The sequence below is a fragment of the Bombus fervidus genome, chromosome 18, assembly GCF_041682495.2.
Source record: "Bombus fervidus isolate BK054 chromosome 18, iyBomFerv1, whole genome shotgun sequence".
NCBI lineage: Eukaryota > Metazoa > Arthropoda > Insecta > Hymenoptera > Apidae > Bombus > Bombus fervidus.
The window spans coordinates 5,524,227-5,540,279 of NC_091534.1; the positions used below are offsets into that span (position 1 = coordinate 5,524,227).

The 16,053-nt window shown below is 33.4% G+C and overlaps 1 protein-coding gene and 1 long non-coding RNA gene across 6 annotated transcripts in view; one reads left to right on the forward strand and one right to left on the reverse strand.

Moving 5' to 3' along the window:
- The first annotated feature begins 677 nt into the window (after positions 1–677).
- On the forward strand, positions 678–3,365 carry LOC139996658 (uncharacterized). 3 transcript variants are annotated; one of them, XR_011802318.1, is made up of 3 exons: positions 678–1,130; positions 1,442–1,576; positions 2,852–3,365. It is a non-coding gene; the product is annotated as an uncharacterized lncRNA (long non-coding RNA). The 3 variants fall into 3 exon arrangements; XR_011802317.1 differs by having other exon boundaries at positions 678–1,066; positions 1,417–1,576; XR_011802319.1 differs by having other exon boundaries at positions 678–764; positions 1,417–1,576.
- Positions 1,570–16,053, reverse strand: part of LOC139996655 (uncharacterized) — a 31,115-nt gene continuing 16,631 nt past the window's right edge. For 2 of the 3 annotated variants that reach the window (XM_072021169.1, XM_072021171.1), the window contains exon 2: positions 1,570–5,604. In XM_072021169.1, coding sequence (XP_071877270.1) covers positions 3,862–5,604 — 1,743 coding nt within the window. In that variant the 3' untranslated portion in view covers positions 1,570–3,861. Of the gene's footprint in view, positions 5,605–13,022; positions 13,348–16,053 lie in introns of those variants that run through there. The other variant, XM_072021170.1, reaches the window with a different exon arrangement.

Sequence of the window (16,053 nt, forward strand, 5' to 3'; positions counted from 1 at the left end):
TGTTACCTGAATGTGCCGTTTCGGAGGTACCTTAGATCGCTAAAGCCGAAACTGAGGTTCATCTCTCACGGAAATGAACAGTTCGGAATATTCGAACTTATTAATATTTGGTGATCAAAGGTTTTAACTGTAGAAATTCGCGTAAGATCGTGATTACGTAAAGAGGCAAAATAAATGATGACACAACCAACGACAACGTTCCAAATGTTCAAATGCGTACAGGATAATCTATGCAGTAAGTTAAAAGTACCAAATTTTCAGGAAAGGTATATCATTTAAATCTATGAGTACGTCACACGTGACCAGGTTGGCCAAAATTTTATACTCGTTATTTCCTTGAAAACCGACCCTTATTTTCGACTGCAACAACTTCAAAAACTCAAATTTTTTTCATTAAAAAGTCTCAATGTCACTTTTACATATTTTCTTAAATATGCATAATTATTTCTATCAGTTGTTGTGGATAACGTGGAGACAAATTCAGGAATAACAAATCAGCTTACCTTTTTTTAATAATTTGCTTACGTCATTCCGAAACAAAATAAGGTTTTTTATTGAACGTGCAAAATCATCTCGCTATTTAACTCAGGAGCAATATCATCGATCAACACGCTCGTTTGCATTTTGTGTTCATGTATGTATATATATATATATATACTTGTTATAGACATATACAGCCGGCTTAGTTCTGATGACAGATCACGCGTGAAGACTCGACGTTATCATCGTGACATGATTAACAGTATTGACTTCTGAGTTGATTAGTGAGGGAATGGATACTTTGTGACTAAATGTATTGTAAGGATTAAGCACATTTGTCATACACTTGTTCATAGCATGTAATTGTATTATTATCGAACATCTAATAAGCATTCTCCAATTGCATGCTACCTTCGCTATAGACACGACATAGAATGCTAAATGTTCTAATTTGTTCATTAAGTTTGGATGCATAAAAGCAAATAAACTTTTGAACACTATATAGTTCTGCATTTATCTAACTTCAAAGTTCTTCGATTATGTTAATGTGTGTTTTGTAAACGGTGGATTATAAATATCCTGGCAAGTATGTAAATCGTTAACATCGACATAAATAATTGTCACACTGACAAGTTCAGAATAAATTAGTAGTAGGTTTATACACAATTATTATAAACAAGAAATGTGATTACTATTTCAGCCACAAAATATCACCGAATTCCTTACGCGTCGGTAAGAAATTATCTTATTACGTTTCCAAGCAAGTTATTTAAAAGAAGCAACTTAACCTAATACATACTGCTGAACCTATACGTATTGATGTCTTAATATTGTCTATATTTTATTGGAACAAATTTGTTGGCAGTTTTTTTACGTTAGTCGATTATCATTTCGGTATTCTGATTAATTTGTACTTAAAATATCTTTTTCTGTCAGATTATTAGAAGAAAAAATCATGGAGGTTGTTAACGCCAAACGTCTTATACATATATTTATAATAAATTAATGGAAAAATGAATTTATCGTTTAATAAAATAATGATATTAAAATAAATTTTGAAAGGGAAGTATAAATAATATTTCATGAATATTTCATGGTAATAAATAATTCTTTAATAATTTAACTCATGTCACACTATACATTGTTATAATCGCAATATAAAACACATCGTAGGATTCGTTGAGTGGCAGTTTTCAACAACAAACATACTCTGTCGAATCAACTTTTAGAATCAGGAAAATCGAAATTAACTAACCCTTCGCAATCTTGCTACGTAATAACGCAAACATCGCATAATATTAGTAGCTACCACTTCATCGTCAATAAGAATTAAATATTCTACAGAATGTCTCGTATTTATGTAGTACTATGTACAGTTTAGGTAACTGTAAATTAATTTTACTTTGTCAACGACAATTCATGAAATACATATTAAGATAAGTATGATTGGCGGTTAATACGAAAAGTGATTCTTTTATGCTAGGTTCTTTTTCCGAAATGGTCTACGAAGGGCAGATATATCGACAGTTTAAAAGCATATCTCTAATATAGAGACAATGAACAAGAATTCCTATATTAATTTATACAGGGTGTTCCATCGAAAGATTATTAGTTATACGGAAAAATGCAGAAAGAGTTTCAAACGATGCAATTCCTTTTAATAATTTTATCTAAAGAGGCACAGTTTTGGAAACATCCTGTATAATATTTTACATTAGAAAAATTGTGTTTGCTTTGAAATGGTCGCCGATTCTTACTTTAGAAAAATATATCAATTATGTTTTTGAGTAACAATCGACATTCAAATCGCATTTCCTATTATTCGTACATATACAAATTCATTTTACACACATTCACACATACGCGCGCGCACGCGTACCATATACATTCAGAGAAACTCGCTAATAAACGAAAATTAAATTAATTTAGCGTTTGATTCTTCTGCAGTTCAACTCTTCGTTTCAAATATTACTATTTTATAGATCGTCTCATTTTACATGCAACAAGGGTATCATTTCTAGTATTATATTCAATAATACATTAATAAGTCATAATATTGAAAATGACGTTACTTTTATTACTGCTAATTACCCTTTGAGTATTACAGCATACATTGCATTCTATTAAAAACTTCAAGATCGCGGTAAAAAATCATAGTAAATTACTTCATCACGATAGAAAATCAATTTGCAAATCAATGGTATATTCATTGGCAATGAACTGTTTTAGAATTCTAGTATTATTGAAGAACGAAGAGTCAAATGGACGCTTTTTAAAATCTAATACTGCCTTACGATTTCTTCATTGAAGCCGATTTAATATCATTCTTGCTATTCTTAATCAGTTTTAAGTTTGAAACAATGATCTCCAGGTTTCTAAAAGTCTACAAATTTGCCACTATTAAAGAACGCTGTCAATCATTGTTCAAAAAATATCAAAACCGACCGAGTTCTATGTATATACAATTTAATAATCAATGTCTGAAAAATCTGTAAGACATTTTCAAAGCATTAAAAAGGCTATAATAATTACAAGAATATGGTTCTTAAATTATAACAGGTTGGTTACAGTTGGTTACAATATTATAATAAAATTATCAAATTTAATTCATCTTCCTAATACGTCTTTTTTAATGCTCCAAAAACTACTTATCAAGACTTACGATCAAATGAGGTTTCAGATCCAAGAAAAACTTAAAAACAAATAGTTTTATTGATTACTTATGAAGAGGAAACTCGTCAAAGACTGATTGGTCCGAGCAGGGTATGTAAATGGTACCCTGTCTTTCAAGAAAATTTTAAATAAGGAGAAACTCGGTCGAATAATCAATCTTACAATATTATGCTCTTTCCTGACTATGAACAAAATTATACGCTTTCATCTAACTTTCGAATTCGTTGATTATTTCAACAATTCAATTTCATGAACCCTTCTAATAAAATAACAGGCGCTGTTTTTAATTGTTTAATTTATAAAAGTGTAAGTTCTAGTATCTCACTAGTTAAACTCTATATTTCATATTACTCCACAAATTCTGATATAAATCGTCTTAAAATGTATAAAAATAACGATATTTTGGAGTTTTTCTGACTTTTGGAACTAATACAATAAAATTTCTATTACTTTATATTGTACTATAAAGCTGAAATAAGATATTTGAATTAAACTATTTTATTAAATATTTTTATTTGTTGCTACAAATTAATAGAAATTGAGAGAGGAATTTTACTGGAATACATTTAAATTTATCAGTTCATAAATATTTGTCTTATATATTTATCTAAAATTAATTTATTAATTCATTTAGTACATAAATTTAAAAATTGTATGAAATACTGACAAAGAAAATCCAGAAATCAGAAAAACGTTATGTATCATTTTTCAGAGACTGTATGGATATTCTGCTAGATAATTTCTAATTAATGGTGGCAAGTGTTCTGTGGGTAATTTGTTCCTATTAACAACTAACCTGGCCAAATGACTAAGAGACCTAACTTCTTTAACTAAAGGCTTCGTCAAATAAATTTCACTATACAGTTGTCCACTATAATCTACCCAAACTTCCTTTCTATGTTCATCAACACTTTTTGAATATTCCACATAATATTCCAGCATCTTAATTGGACAATCAAAAAGAGGAATCGCAAAAGCAAGCCTAGGTTCAGCATCTAATCGAAACTGCCCCACAAAATAGTGAACTCTAACAGAGGTAGGTCCTCTAGCAGTCTGTACAGACACAGCAAACATAAATCTGCTATCTGAACTATCTCTCATCAGCCATCTGCCAATCGCAGCATTCTTTAATAAATTTTCACTCTGTTGCCAACTAAGACCTTCGTGGTACCAACCACAAATTTGTAAAAGTCTTTTAACTTCGCTCAGTCTAGCTGCATCCCTGTTCATCATATAACTGTCAAAACTCCAGGGACATGGCATTAACCAAGAGACTGGTGTAGTTGGAGTTCTGTCTCTTCTTTCATCAAAATTTTCTTCGTTATTCTGAGTCTCATTTTTCTGCACTAAACCTCCACCATTAAAATTGTTTTTAGTTCTTGAAGTTATACCTGCCAAAGATTCAGGTGAATTTGTAGTAGTTGCAGTTATATTTACTGTACATTGTCCTAAACTTGCAGGAAGCTGTACAGTTGCATTTACTTGAATCTGTACTCCTGGATTAGAATTTAAAACCATGGAGTTACGATTTTCAGAAACTTGAAAGTTATTTGATTTAACATGATAAAGTTTCTGAATATTATTACAACAACAATTAAAATTTCGATCTTGATCTAATTCTTGACCATTTCCTTTCGAACTTTTAGCTTGTTGAAATTGCATGACTGGCACATTAGTCACTTGAAAATTTGAAAAAACTGATTTTGCTTCACTATTTTCAAATGAAGTTCCCTCTTCTGCTTTTTGCGGTAGGATATTTCTTCGAGTCCCTGGTAATTCCTGACAACCACTTGGGGGTATTAAAAACATCCTTTTATCGTGAGTCACACTTTCTTGTTGATTCCTTTGTTCATGAAATACAGTAGAGGCTTCTTGATTTTCAGTTGATAATGTCTTTTGCACAAAACATCCACCACCAGACAATTTTGGACGGATTTCCATATGTGGTGTTTGCATAAGAGTTCCGGAATCTGTACTTTGAATTAAACAGCCTCCGGATTGTATACTTGGTGTTGTGATTGTTACACTTCCTCCAGTTAAATCGCAACTTGTAGTAATTTGACATCCAGAACTATTTTTTTGGATTTCTTCATTAATTAACGGAAATCCAAGAACTTGTGTATTTTTTTCAAATTTTTGGAGGAAACCTTCCTTTTGTTTATCGATTCTTGGCTTTTCCAAATCAAGTGTCATTGATGGAAAGTTGAAGGAATTGATAACAGGTTGTATAATAGTTGGTGCATTTATAAAACAACCACGACCACTATTATAGCCTTCAGGAACTAGCAGACCACCATAATAACAGGTTGCTGAATGAATTAGAGTATTATCTTCGTCCATATTTTGAGCTCTGCAACAACCTGGAGCTGGAAATCGGTGACGACAGTTTGGACACATTACTGTCAACATTTTTTGTAAAACTACTTTGTTTTCAGCATAACAGTCTTGTATCTGTAAACAGAAAAGACAAAGATCATTTTAATATTTTGATGAAACTAGCATGTACAGTATAAAAATATTCTAAAATATAAAGTATATAAAATATAAATATTCAGTATGAATACATAAAAAATATTTCTTTAATAACATTTGATTTATAATTATTAAATTATACAAAAGTCAGATTTAATAATAGTAAAAATCAATTTAAAATACGATAAAGACAAACTATTATAATTAGCAAAATACACATAATTATTTACTAATATTATTTGAGCGAAATCATCTAGATTTAAGGTATATTACTATAAATTAAAAAAAGTTCTTACTTCTTACAATTAGCCAAATAAAATGGATCACGCTTCTAATAAAAATTTATTAATTATAAATATATTGTACTCTTATAGTATAACTTAATATAATATTTAGAAGCACCATACATTACTTATATAATTTGTATAGAAGCATAATTTTTATAAAAAATATTAGAAGAAAATAAAGCAAATTGTTTTAAAATGCATTAAAATTTTTATAAAATTATACGGCAATGTTTTATAATCATTTGCTATACGCGATTATTTATAAGTGACTGGCATAATTTACGTAATTGACCGCATTGCGTAAGATATTTTCCATGAAAATCTGTTCCAACTAAAAATACTAACATGCCTCAGTAATTTTGTTTTTGTCTTCAATTTTACTTCAACGCAATAAATCTTGATTATATTAAATTTTAAATAGTATCTTGAACCTTGGTCTTCGACGTTTTTAATTTACATGTTACTTTTAGTTCAGCCTGATTAATTAATTTAAATTCTTAATTTTTAGGTTACGATGCTATCGCATATATGATTAAGTAAATTTAAACATATTTCCAATGAGTCATGACTTACATAAAAAAAATAATTTATTTTTAATTATAGAGCTATTTCATTTCACAAAGTTCTAGACATTTTTTACAATCAAAATTTGATCTCTTTTTACAGTGAAAAAGGAAAGAAGAGAAAGAGAAAGATCACGTTTCTTTAATTCCACCTTACTTTATTAGCACATTATAATCAAGTCATAAAATAATTATACACCACCTGCAGCTGTTTCTTGTTCTAAGAATAAAACGTTTCGCGTTCAACCCGTGTTCTTGCAAGGTTGATCAACAGATGTAAAAAAAAAAAAAAAAAAAAAAAAACAGTGAATAATTGTACATTGCGTAGTAAACAAAGGAATTCGAACGGAATCAGATTATTGCCATTCTTCTGAATCTTCTTAATTACTAATATTTTAAACCTTGCGTGGAAATCGTTTCTAAGATCGATGAATTTGTCCATGAGTTTGAGCAAGAAAAAGAAAATGAAATTTCTATAAAAACGATAAAATTACGCAATCCCGTTAATTGGTAATTTCTGTTCAGTTTGTCAGGGATGAATGCATCTCTGTTACCATTCGATCAATACACACGATCGTAACGTCGTTATAAAATCAAACAAAGTACCAAGAAATAGTGGTGAAACGTAAAACGAGAAATACAAAGAATTTGTCTAATGAATTTAAATCGATTTCTCATGCATATCTCCCTACCAACAGATCGGTCGAGTCACTCGTTGACATAAGAGTCCGTTAACCTTGTCAGTGTCTCACTGAGGTTATTTAAATAATCGACGAAACGTCAGGCGCAACTTCCACGTACGGCTTTACGATTCATAGTTTTAAGACCAGGTGTCGCATTCTCCCGTGATCCCGGCAGGAATAGAGACGCATCTTTCGACATCGTTCGCGCGCACCGCAGCTGCCTTCTTTTCCCATTGTGTTTTAATGGGCCACGTGGCAGAGAGATGTCCGAGTGTTAGTAAAGCGGCACGGAGCCGCTTTTCCACGAACGTGTCGCAACGCTAGAAGGCCAAGCCCCCATTTAGAAGTTGTTCTTGGCCTCTCCAACTCCCCACCACTGCACACCCTCTCTTTGCCCCACTACTGGCGCCGACCAACTGACAATATCCCTCTCCTCTCCTAACCTCGCAACGACACTACTGGTTTCCCTATATCAATCATATTCAGAGCTTTTACCAAATATTTGTTCGTTTCGTGCGAGATAAACTTCATGTTTGCAATTTAAAACAAACCTTGAATGATAATAACAACATACGCTTCGGTATTTGATTAAATTTGAAAAGCAAACACACAAGATCGCTAGGAATATTTTCAATTTTCAAATATCACCAACTGCGGTATTCGAGCTCGAACAAGCGTTTAATAGAAATACCACTAAATAGCATTGTAGTAATAGCCGGTGTTCTCTTTTTTTATTTCTCCAATTGTACCAAGAAAATGAGAATTATTCGCGTGGTAATGGTCCTATTATTCCGTGCCTCTTACGCTGGCTTCAAAATAGCCGATCGTTTCTTAAAAACACAGGTATCTACGAACAATATCGATGAACATTATAGCGAGCGTCGTAAACGCCGCGAAAAAAGAATCAATGTTTTTCTTGTAACGCAATATTCCAGCGAACAGAACACTTTCGCCAGAATCGTCGTGTCACGATTAACAAACCTGCAGTTACAATAAATATTCATCGTTGCGAATAAAAGGAACGAGTGCCAGTGCCGATTTCGAGAAACGATTTCACATCACGTCATCGACGAATTGGTATTATCCGGAACCCCATAATCGGTTCCACCAAAAGGCTCTTCACATGTTTACAACCCCTTTTTTCGCGTCATCGATAAGTCAGGTTACAATGTCGGTATCGGTATCGGTAAAAGGTAATTACCAAGATAACATTTTCCACGAATGTACAATTCTAGATACAAAACCAATCAAATATAATATACCTATAATGCATCCTGGGAAATAATAAGAAATATAAGTATGCGCACGTATGTGTTATCTATCAAGCATGATATTAAAATTACTTGTTTCATTTATTTAAGATACTAGCGAGATATTTCAATAATATCATATACTGCTTTCTACAAATAAAGATTTTTTTTTTTTTTATACTATTTTTGAAACAAGAAATGTATTGTCTTCGAATTATTTTCGAATGTTTTTTACACCGTTTAACGCGAATATGACAAATATTTCAAGAAGAACGTACCTAGTTCTATTTTTATTTTTTAAACGATAACACCAAATGTTTAGAAACATTTTCACCTGAATTTTATCTAATCTTCCCGTCATTCTAAAAAGACCAGCATAGCAAGCAATTCGAGCTTTTAGTTTCATGGAACTTTAAATTACAATTTGCCCAAATATTTTCCATGGTTACAGGTTTGTCAAGTAGATATATGGAATGATCAAACAATTATTCTGTTTCATGACGCAAACTCACTTCCTTATCGAGTATTCCTTGAAGTAATAGCCGTCAATTGATGACACGTACACGATATCGAAATTATGTGGTATTGAAATATATGTACAGTACCTTTTATGAAAGTGCCTACTACGCATTCAAGCGTTGTCGTTCGCAACTTATTTTGGAATTCTAAGATTCCATGCTATTTGCCCGAAGAATGTTAATTAAAAAATCACTTCTGTTGAATCGCTTATCGTCGCTTAAATCGCTTCCTTTTTTCCCCTTTTTTTAATTTTTACTACGTAGCTTTGTTCGCTCGCGTGAGAAATTATTTCTCTACGATATTCGTTTCTTTCGCGAAATAATCTTCCGATCGTAGAATTTTTCTTAAGAAAGGAGGGGGAAAAGAAGCAAGAGAGAATACAAATTTGTTCAGAGTGAAAAAGATTGAAAACAAGATCTTATCTATCAATTAGTACCTATTACGCAGATTTGCTCCAGGTAACGTATAATTACATAAGACGTTATATGCGTTTAGCGAAGCAATTTAAAGCTACTTTTCTTCGAGAATAATAATCAAATAATGGAAAGTCGCAACACTGATATTTCATCTAACAAAGAATAATTATGAAAGAGAAAGGATAATTTAATAATTAAATTCCGTTTTAATTTTTATCGATATAACGTACAGTACTTTCGAGAAGTAAAATAATATCCCAAATTAGTGTAGATTTTTTTTAATGTCCGCCAGTAGGAAGAAGGTGACCTTTAGACGAAACTACACACACTTTGGAACATAATAAAATTATATGTTTTTCTACACTATCCGATGCACTTTTTGATCCTTATGCGTAAGATTATCAAAGTACTTTGTATCTGAAAATATTTAATTTAAAAGATATTTCAGCGTTAATTAGATCAAATCGAATGTACGAAAGACAAGGAAAACATAAACGTCGAGTTATCTTTCCTTGTCCTTCGTACGATAAATTTTACAAGATTAAAACACTTTTAATTAAACTAATCATTTCTCGGCCAAGTATCTTAAGAATATTTTTGTAGAAAATTAAAAAGTGCATCGGACGATGCATAGTGCCGTTTAAAGAAGCAAAGGTCACCTTGAGATCCCAAACACACATCCACCTAGACGAGATTGCGACCGTCGCGGAGCGCCCCCCTCGAAACAAAGCGAGTTTCGTTTCAAACACTATTTCCAGTAAATGTATAATTTAGCAGATGTTTCGCACGGATCGATTAGAGTGAGACAGCCCGTATTTCAAACGCACAGAAGTGTGAAATACACATACAAATAGTTGTTTGAGTGTATGAATAACGAGTTTGATAGTAGACGTGTAATTACGTGTTCTTAGAATATGCGCAAAAACACTGAACTCTAGTTTAAAAGGTTTCGGGAAAAAATGTGCTTCAATATTCATAGAATACATATTATGATTTTTTATTTATGTCTATTTTAATTTACTGCTTCAACAACATCCAGTTTTCCTCGCTACTGCTTTATAGTTTACATACATGCTTCGATAATTGTTATATCTCATCCATTTGCATCTAGTACAGTAGGACTGCACATTTCGTTCCACCTAGAATTTCGAAGATTTTCTTCGTTTCTAATAAAATCCTGGCGGATTATTTTTATAAGATTGCGAAGTATTTAAGTAGAAAAGAAGGAAAGAAGAAAAATAAAAAAAAAAAATAGTACCAACATAAGAATCGAATTTGTGGATTCTGTAAAACAGAAATACCGCCATGTTTTGTTCATTAATTTCGATTTTTTACTATTCACAGTAGCCCTGATCTTTATTCTTCCTCGACCATCTGTTCTCTCCTGTCGTTGGAATGCTAAGGGGAGTGGAAACGGCCGAAGGAGAGAGAAGGAGAGAAAAATCTTTCTTCGAGCAACGAGGACTTCGCAGAATCGGACGTCGTAGTTTTATTTGAGGAAACAGAACGAGACTCTGATGGAGGGCCACGAAATTAGAAGAAATCTAAGAGAATATATTTTTTGTCCTATCACGAAGATTTAGGACGTAAAAATGCAGCAGAGGCAATATTTATAAGAAGAAATAATTCCTTTCTTTTTTCCTTGTCGTTCTCACTTATTAACGCATACCTGTTTATTACCACGGCATTTATCGTTTTATCATTCGAACGTAGATGTTCCAAATATGTGCGGACGAATTAGTTAATGATATAAGTAGATCACGTTGCACAATGTGCATAATAATAATTCGTTATTTGCGGTTTTTAATGTAAACGTGACTGGCGACTGTGTAATAAAGAATGTACAACACGAAAATTGCTTAAAAGAGGTTAGGAAATACATCGTTGTATATGGCCGACGTTGGATAAATATAAAGGTTAGGATAATAAAAGAAAATTGAAATAATAAAGAAACGATGATAAAAAAATTAAAGGATAAACGAATAAACAGTAAGAAACGATTATTACACGTTCACGTGTGTAAGGATAAACGAAGAATGGCGGAGTGCATAAATTTGGCGAAGAAAAAGCAACGAACGAGTTTTACGATGCACGTTCGAAGTCATAAGGTGGTTCGAAGGCATCATAAATCGAGAGAAGGGTTTGGGATCTACCCTGTTTTCAAGGGGTCTGGCTAGAAATTCGTCTTCTTGGAAAACGACGAACTGGGCTGATGACCTATACGCCGGCGAAATACAGTTCGTCGTAGCGAATGCTAATTTTACTGGTCAACTTCATCGATGCCTCTACGGTCCTTTCGTTATACAGCTCTTTTCACAAACGGCGACCGACATTCGCCAATATCACGTTGTAATTTACTTCTCAATTTTTTTTTTTTTTTAAATCTTTAAATAATTATTTATGAACTACAGATAGTTGAATTCGATATGCAGCACCAAAGAACGTAAATATACAGGATGGGAGAGTTTTAGTTCATTTTCCTTTTTTTTTTTTTATTAATAAACATTTTCTATACTTTCAAGTAATAAACAAAGTAAATTTTCTTTTTTTTTTTTTCAAATTTTTTGTAAACCATCAATTTAAAAATCTTACTAGAGCTACACGCACCAATTGGAATTGGAATTTGCAACTGTTGAGAATAAAAGACGATTCTAGGGAATTTTGCAGCTAATTGAGTAATCACCATTTATGAATGATACTGTAGCTGGCCTCGTTATCGGCAAGATTTCCAGCAAGTATAAATGAGAAGAGGTTCCTCGAATGAGTGGCAACACGGATTTTATCACTTACAGATAAGCGTGAATTTTATTTTACAAGCCTTCGCGGAAATAAACCTGCTTCCGTGAAAGAATCGGCTTTTGTTGTTGCAAGTATTTAGAGCATTACCCTCAGGCTATTAATCAATTAATAATTTCTTTTTCTTCCACCGGACTAATTTGAATTTTGCATAAGACCATTTTAAAGCAACCATTACAGGAATCACTGATCTAACGACGAAATTACGTTGGCAACTTTCCCCACAAACTACGAAATTTGCAAAACATGAACCAACAAATGTAAGGTTATTCCATTTTTTACACCGCGAATTTGTTAAATATTAACGTTCGCAATGTTATTTTACAGTGTCTTCAACAGGTCAATAAATCGATTTTACAATGATAAATTATAAATATTAAAACATTGCGTGTGGTGGAATTGTTATTGCAAAGTGGTTCGTTTCCTAACCTCTTAATGCCAGAACATCGTGCAACGCGTTGATAAAACACGAATTCTCCTATTTACTGCGGTTTTCTGTATCCCTCCCCCCACTCCGTTTGTTCGAGTCTTTTTCTCCGCGAAAGGAGGCCGAAAGGAACGAAAAATGATGGGAAATGTCATTCGTCTTATCGGCTAATAAAGCCGATAAATCTGTCAATCTTCTATGTAAAGCACAAATATTCGGGATTTCGATTAAAAGAGCGTTGACAGTGTCCGGGGCAAACAATGAACTTGCACAGAAAGACTGAAAACGTAAAGCAAAGTTTCTGCCGCGGACCGCATTAAAATTCATAGGCTGACAGTTAAAACGGATGTAAATGTATCCAGAACGATGCTGGAAGGTGAAAAAATTAGCATGGAACGGTCGAGTTCTCGGTAAACGAGCGATAGAAATTGTAGAACGTCTAAAAGCGTAACTTACTGGAATATTTTAGTAATTCGGTGACAGCGAAGAAGAAGAAATCCCCCACGAAACTTTCTCCGAAAAGGCACTTCCACTTTCACCTCGAGTCTCTCGAAAATAAACCCGTAGCACTGCTAAAAATATTTCTCGTTCAATGCACGCGATAGAAACTGGCGAATTGTTTCGATTTTCCTTAAGGATCGGCAACAGTGAAATATTCGATAGAAACTCGATAATAAATAATACAGTTGTCTGGCGAATACGCGGTGTCTACTTTTCAAAGATTGCCGAGGCGTAATGCCGAGAACAGCTACCAGACCAACCGCCCCAACGTAAAAGTCGGGATAGCACTGGCGCTGCTACTCACTGAATGAATCTATAATTGCTTTTGTACAGGAACATGGTGGGGGCGAGCACGTGATCCAGAGCCGAGTGGTGGGGCAGATCGTGGAAGACTCGTCGAGGGAGCATTAAGAACTCTATTTTAGCGATGGCTACGATACGGAAACGACTAACGAACCAATCCATTCAAACTTCGACTAATAACTTGCGAATGACGCGGAATTTCAGCCTACGTTTCGCTATCGTAACAGACCGCCGTTCCACTATTCCACGAACGAAATGAATGAAAACGGTAAGGAAAAAAATGACAAAAATTGTTGGTCTAGACTATCATCTTCTATGTTGTGTGTTTATCACCTTAGTTATATAAACATACAGCTACAAAAACATACAAGATCGAATAGAAGATACGTATCTAGCGGATGAATATTCTGTGTATTACGTAAAAGTAAGTTGAGCAACTGTTTCTTGGAATTTCATTTTTTTTTTTTTTTTTTGTTATGCTAGTTCCTAAACTTGGAAACAAGCGTTGCAGGGTACGACGAAAACAAACAAATTATGAAAAAATTTATAAAAGGAGCCTGTATGTAGGCTTGTTGGAATTTGATGAACGAACACACTGATTACATATGTATATTTTAGTAGTACACTATGTGCTATGTTAACGTAACACGGAGAACGGATTCACAACGAATTTCGTAGCACATGCGCAGTTGCGAATCCAGTCCGCGGAAGATCTTCCGAAGAAGGATCTTAGGAGCGTGAATTTAGCTCTTAATTGGTAGAAAACGCGAGTTCCGAATGGACTTTGAATCGTTAGTTTATTAGTAATTTATCGAATAGGGTGTTTTGAACGATGCCAATAATGAAAACTCGGAATTGGAATAAGGATTCAGTACTAGTACATAAATGGTTGGTTATCTAATAGGTTATTAGATATTGTAAAATACATCGGATTCTCGGTAGGTTTCTCTCTACGGTAAAGGATAATAAACGACCAAATTTTGTCTCTCACGTTTCGTTTCGAGATACTCCGACGGTTTGTTTGTAGCCATTCCAAATATATTAACACTAATGTATTTTGTATGTAACAAGTAACGTTGCACAACGTGTGTAACTCACACTATATAAGTTAACTGCTAAATCGTTTTCTTCGTAATTCTTTAAATTAGATGCAATTCATAGAACCTGTTTATCGCTCCGATCATATCAATCAAATATTTTAGGATGGCATTCGTCCGAGAATAATCGTTCGCGTATCACGCGCAATTGAACAATTTTAATGAAAACAAATTAAAAAATTCATAATGACAATAATCGTACTTAAGGCAGATTTCCATTAAATCGTTGCCAATGACAATCTTTCTAAATTAGATGCGATTCATCGAATTTGATTTGTTAATTCTATTTATAGAACATTACCAGGAAGGAAAATGTTACACGTAACAATTGTTGAACAAGTTGGATAAAAATAAATATTAGCAAGGATTGATCGAAGCTGTCGCTATTGCATGTGCGACAGAGCACATGGCTCGCGGAAAAATGGATTCCTTTTAACTGGTTTACGTGCGATCTCGCCTCTGCTATCGCGTCATCGTTCTCGCTTACGAGTTCGTATTTCCGTGGGCCTCCCGTCGAAACGTCACGAATTCCGACGATTTGACGCCGTACACTTACGATGTTGGCTGCCAATCGATCGCCTCTGCCAGACTAGCTACCCCCTCCCCGCCGATATTCTCGACATTGGCAAACATTTCACGAACTGTTATACGATCAGAGGTTCGTAAAACTTGACAATTTTTACAAAATCGCGATACCGTAGAAATACATTCCGATCGAACGAGCGCTGTAACATTTTAATCGCCTTACGTAAATATTTACTAAACTGTATATTATTGAGAAAAGTGTATCAAATGAAATTTGTTCTGTTCCAAGGGGGCCATCTTACGATAACCATCAAATTTATCTGGGTGCGCGCGTTTTTCAGGTCTCAAGCTGTCGTTATTCTTTTAAATGGAACTATACAATCCTTTTTATAGATTTTTATACAATTTTTTTTTTTTTCATGAAGTTTTTAATTCTTTACAGAGAAAGTATTAAAGTACTTGTATAAAGAAATGTTTAATTTGAAGAACATTTGCACGTTAACGAAATCGAGCGTATGAACAAGGAAAACGTAAACATAAAAGCACTGCGTTATCTTTCCTTGTCCTTCATACGATAAGTCTTGCAAGATTAAAGTTGAAGTATCTTTTAAAATAACCATTTTTCGATCAAAGTACCCTTTTGCAAAGAATTAAAAAATGCCTCGGATGGTCTCTAGAAAAATGTATAGTTTCATTTTATAAAAGCCAGACATTGTAACTGTTATAGAACGAATTTTTGAGGTTATGGTATAAGAGTTGATTTATTTAATTCGATACAATTTTCGTTACGAATAATCATTATCGATGAAGGAGATTTCATTTTGCTTGCTAGTAATCATTATCGATGGACCGAATTTTATTCTGGCTATAAATAACCCTTCAAACTAAGAAGTACAATCTTCTGATTACCAGTGATTGTTGGCTATCGAGGACAGGAATTTTATTTTGGTTATGATTAGTCATTATCGATAATGGAAAATTTTGGTTACGAATAATCATTATCGGCAGCAAAATAGTTTTCTTTTTACATTTGGCTATTGTCAATTGTTGGTAGTATCACT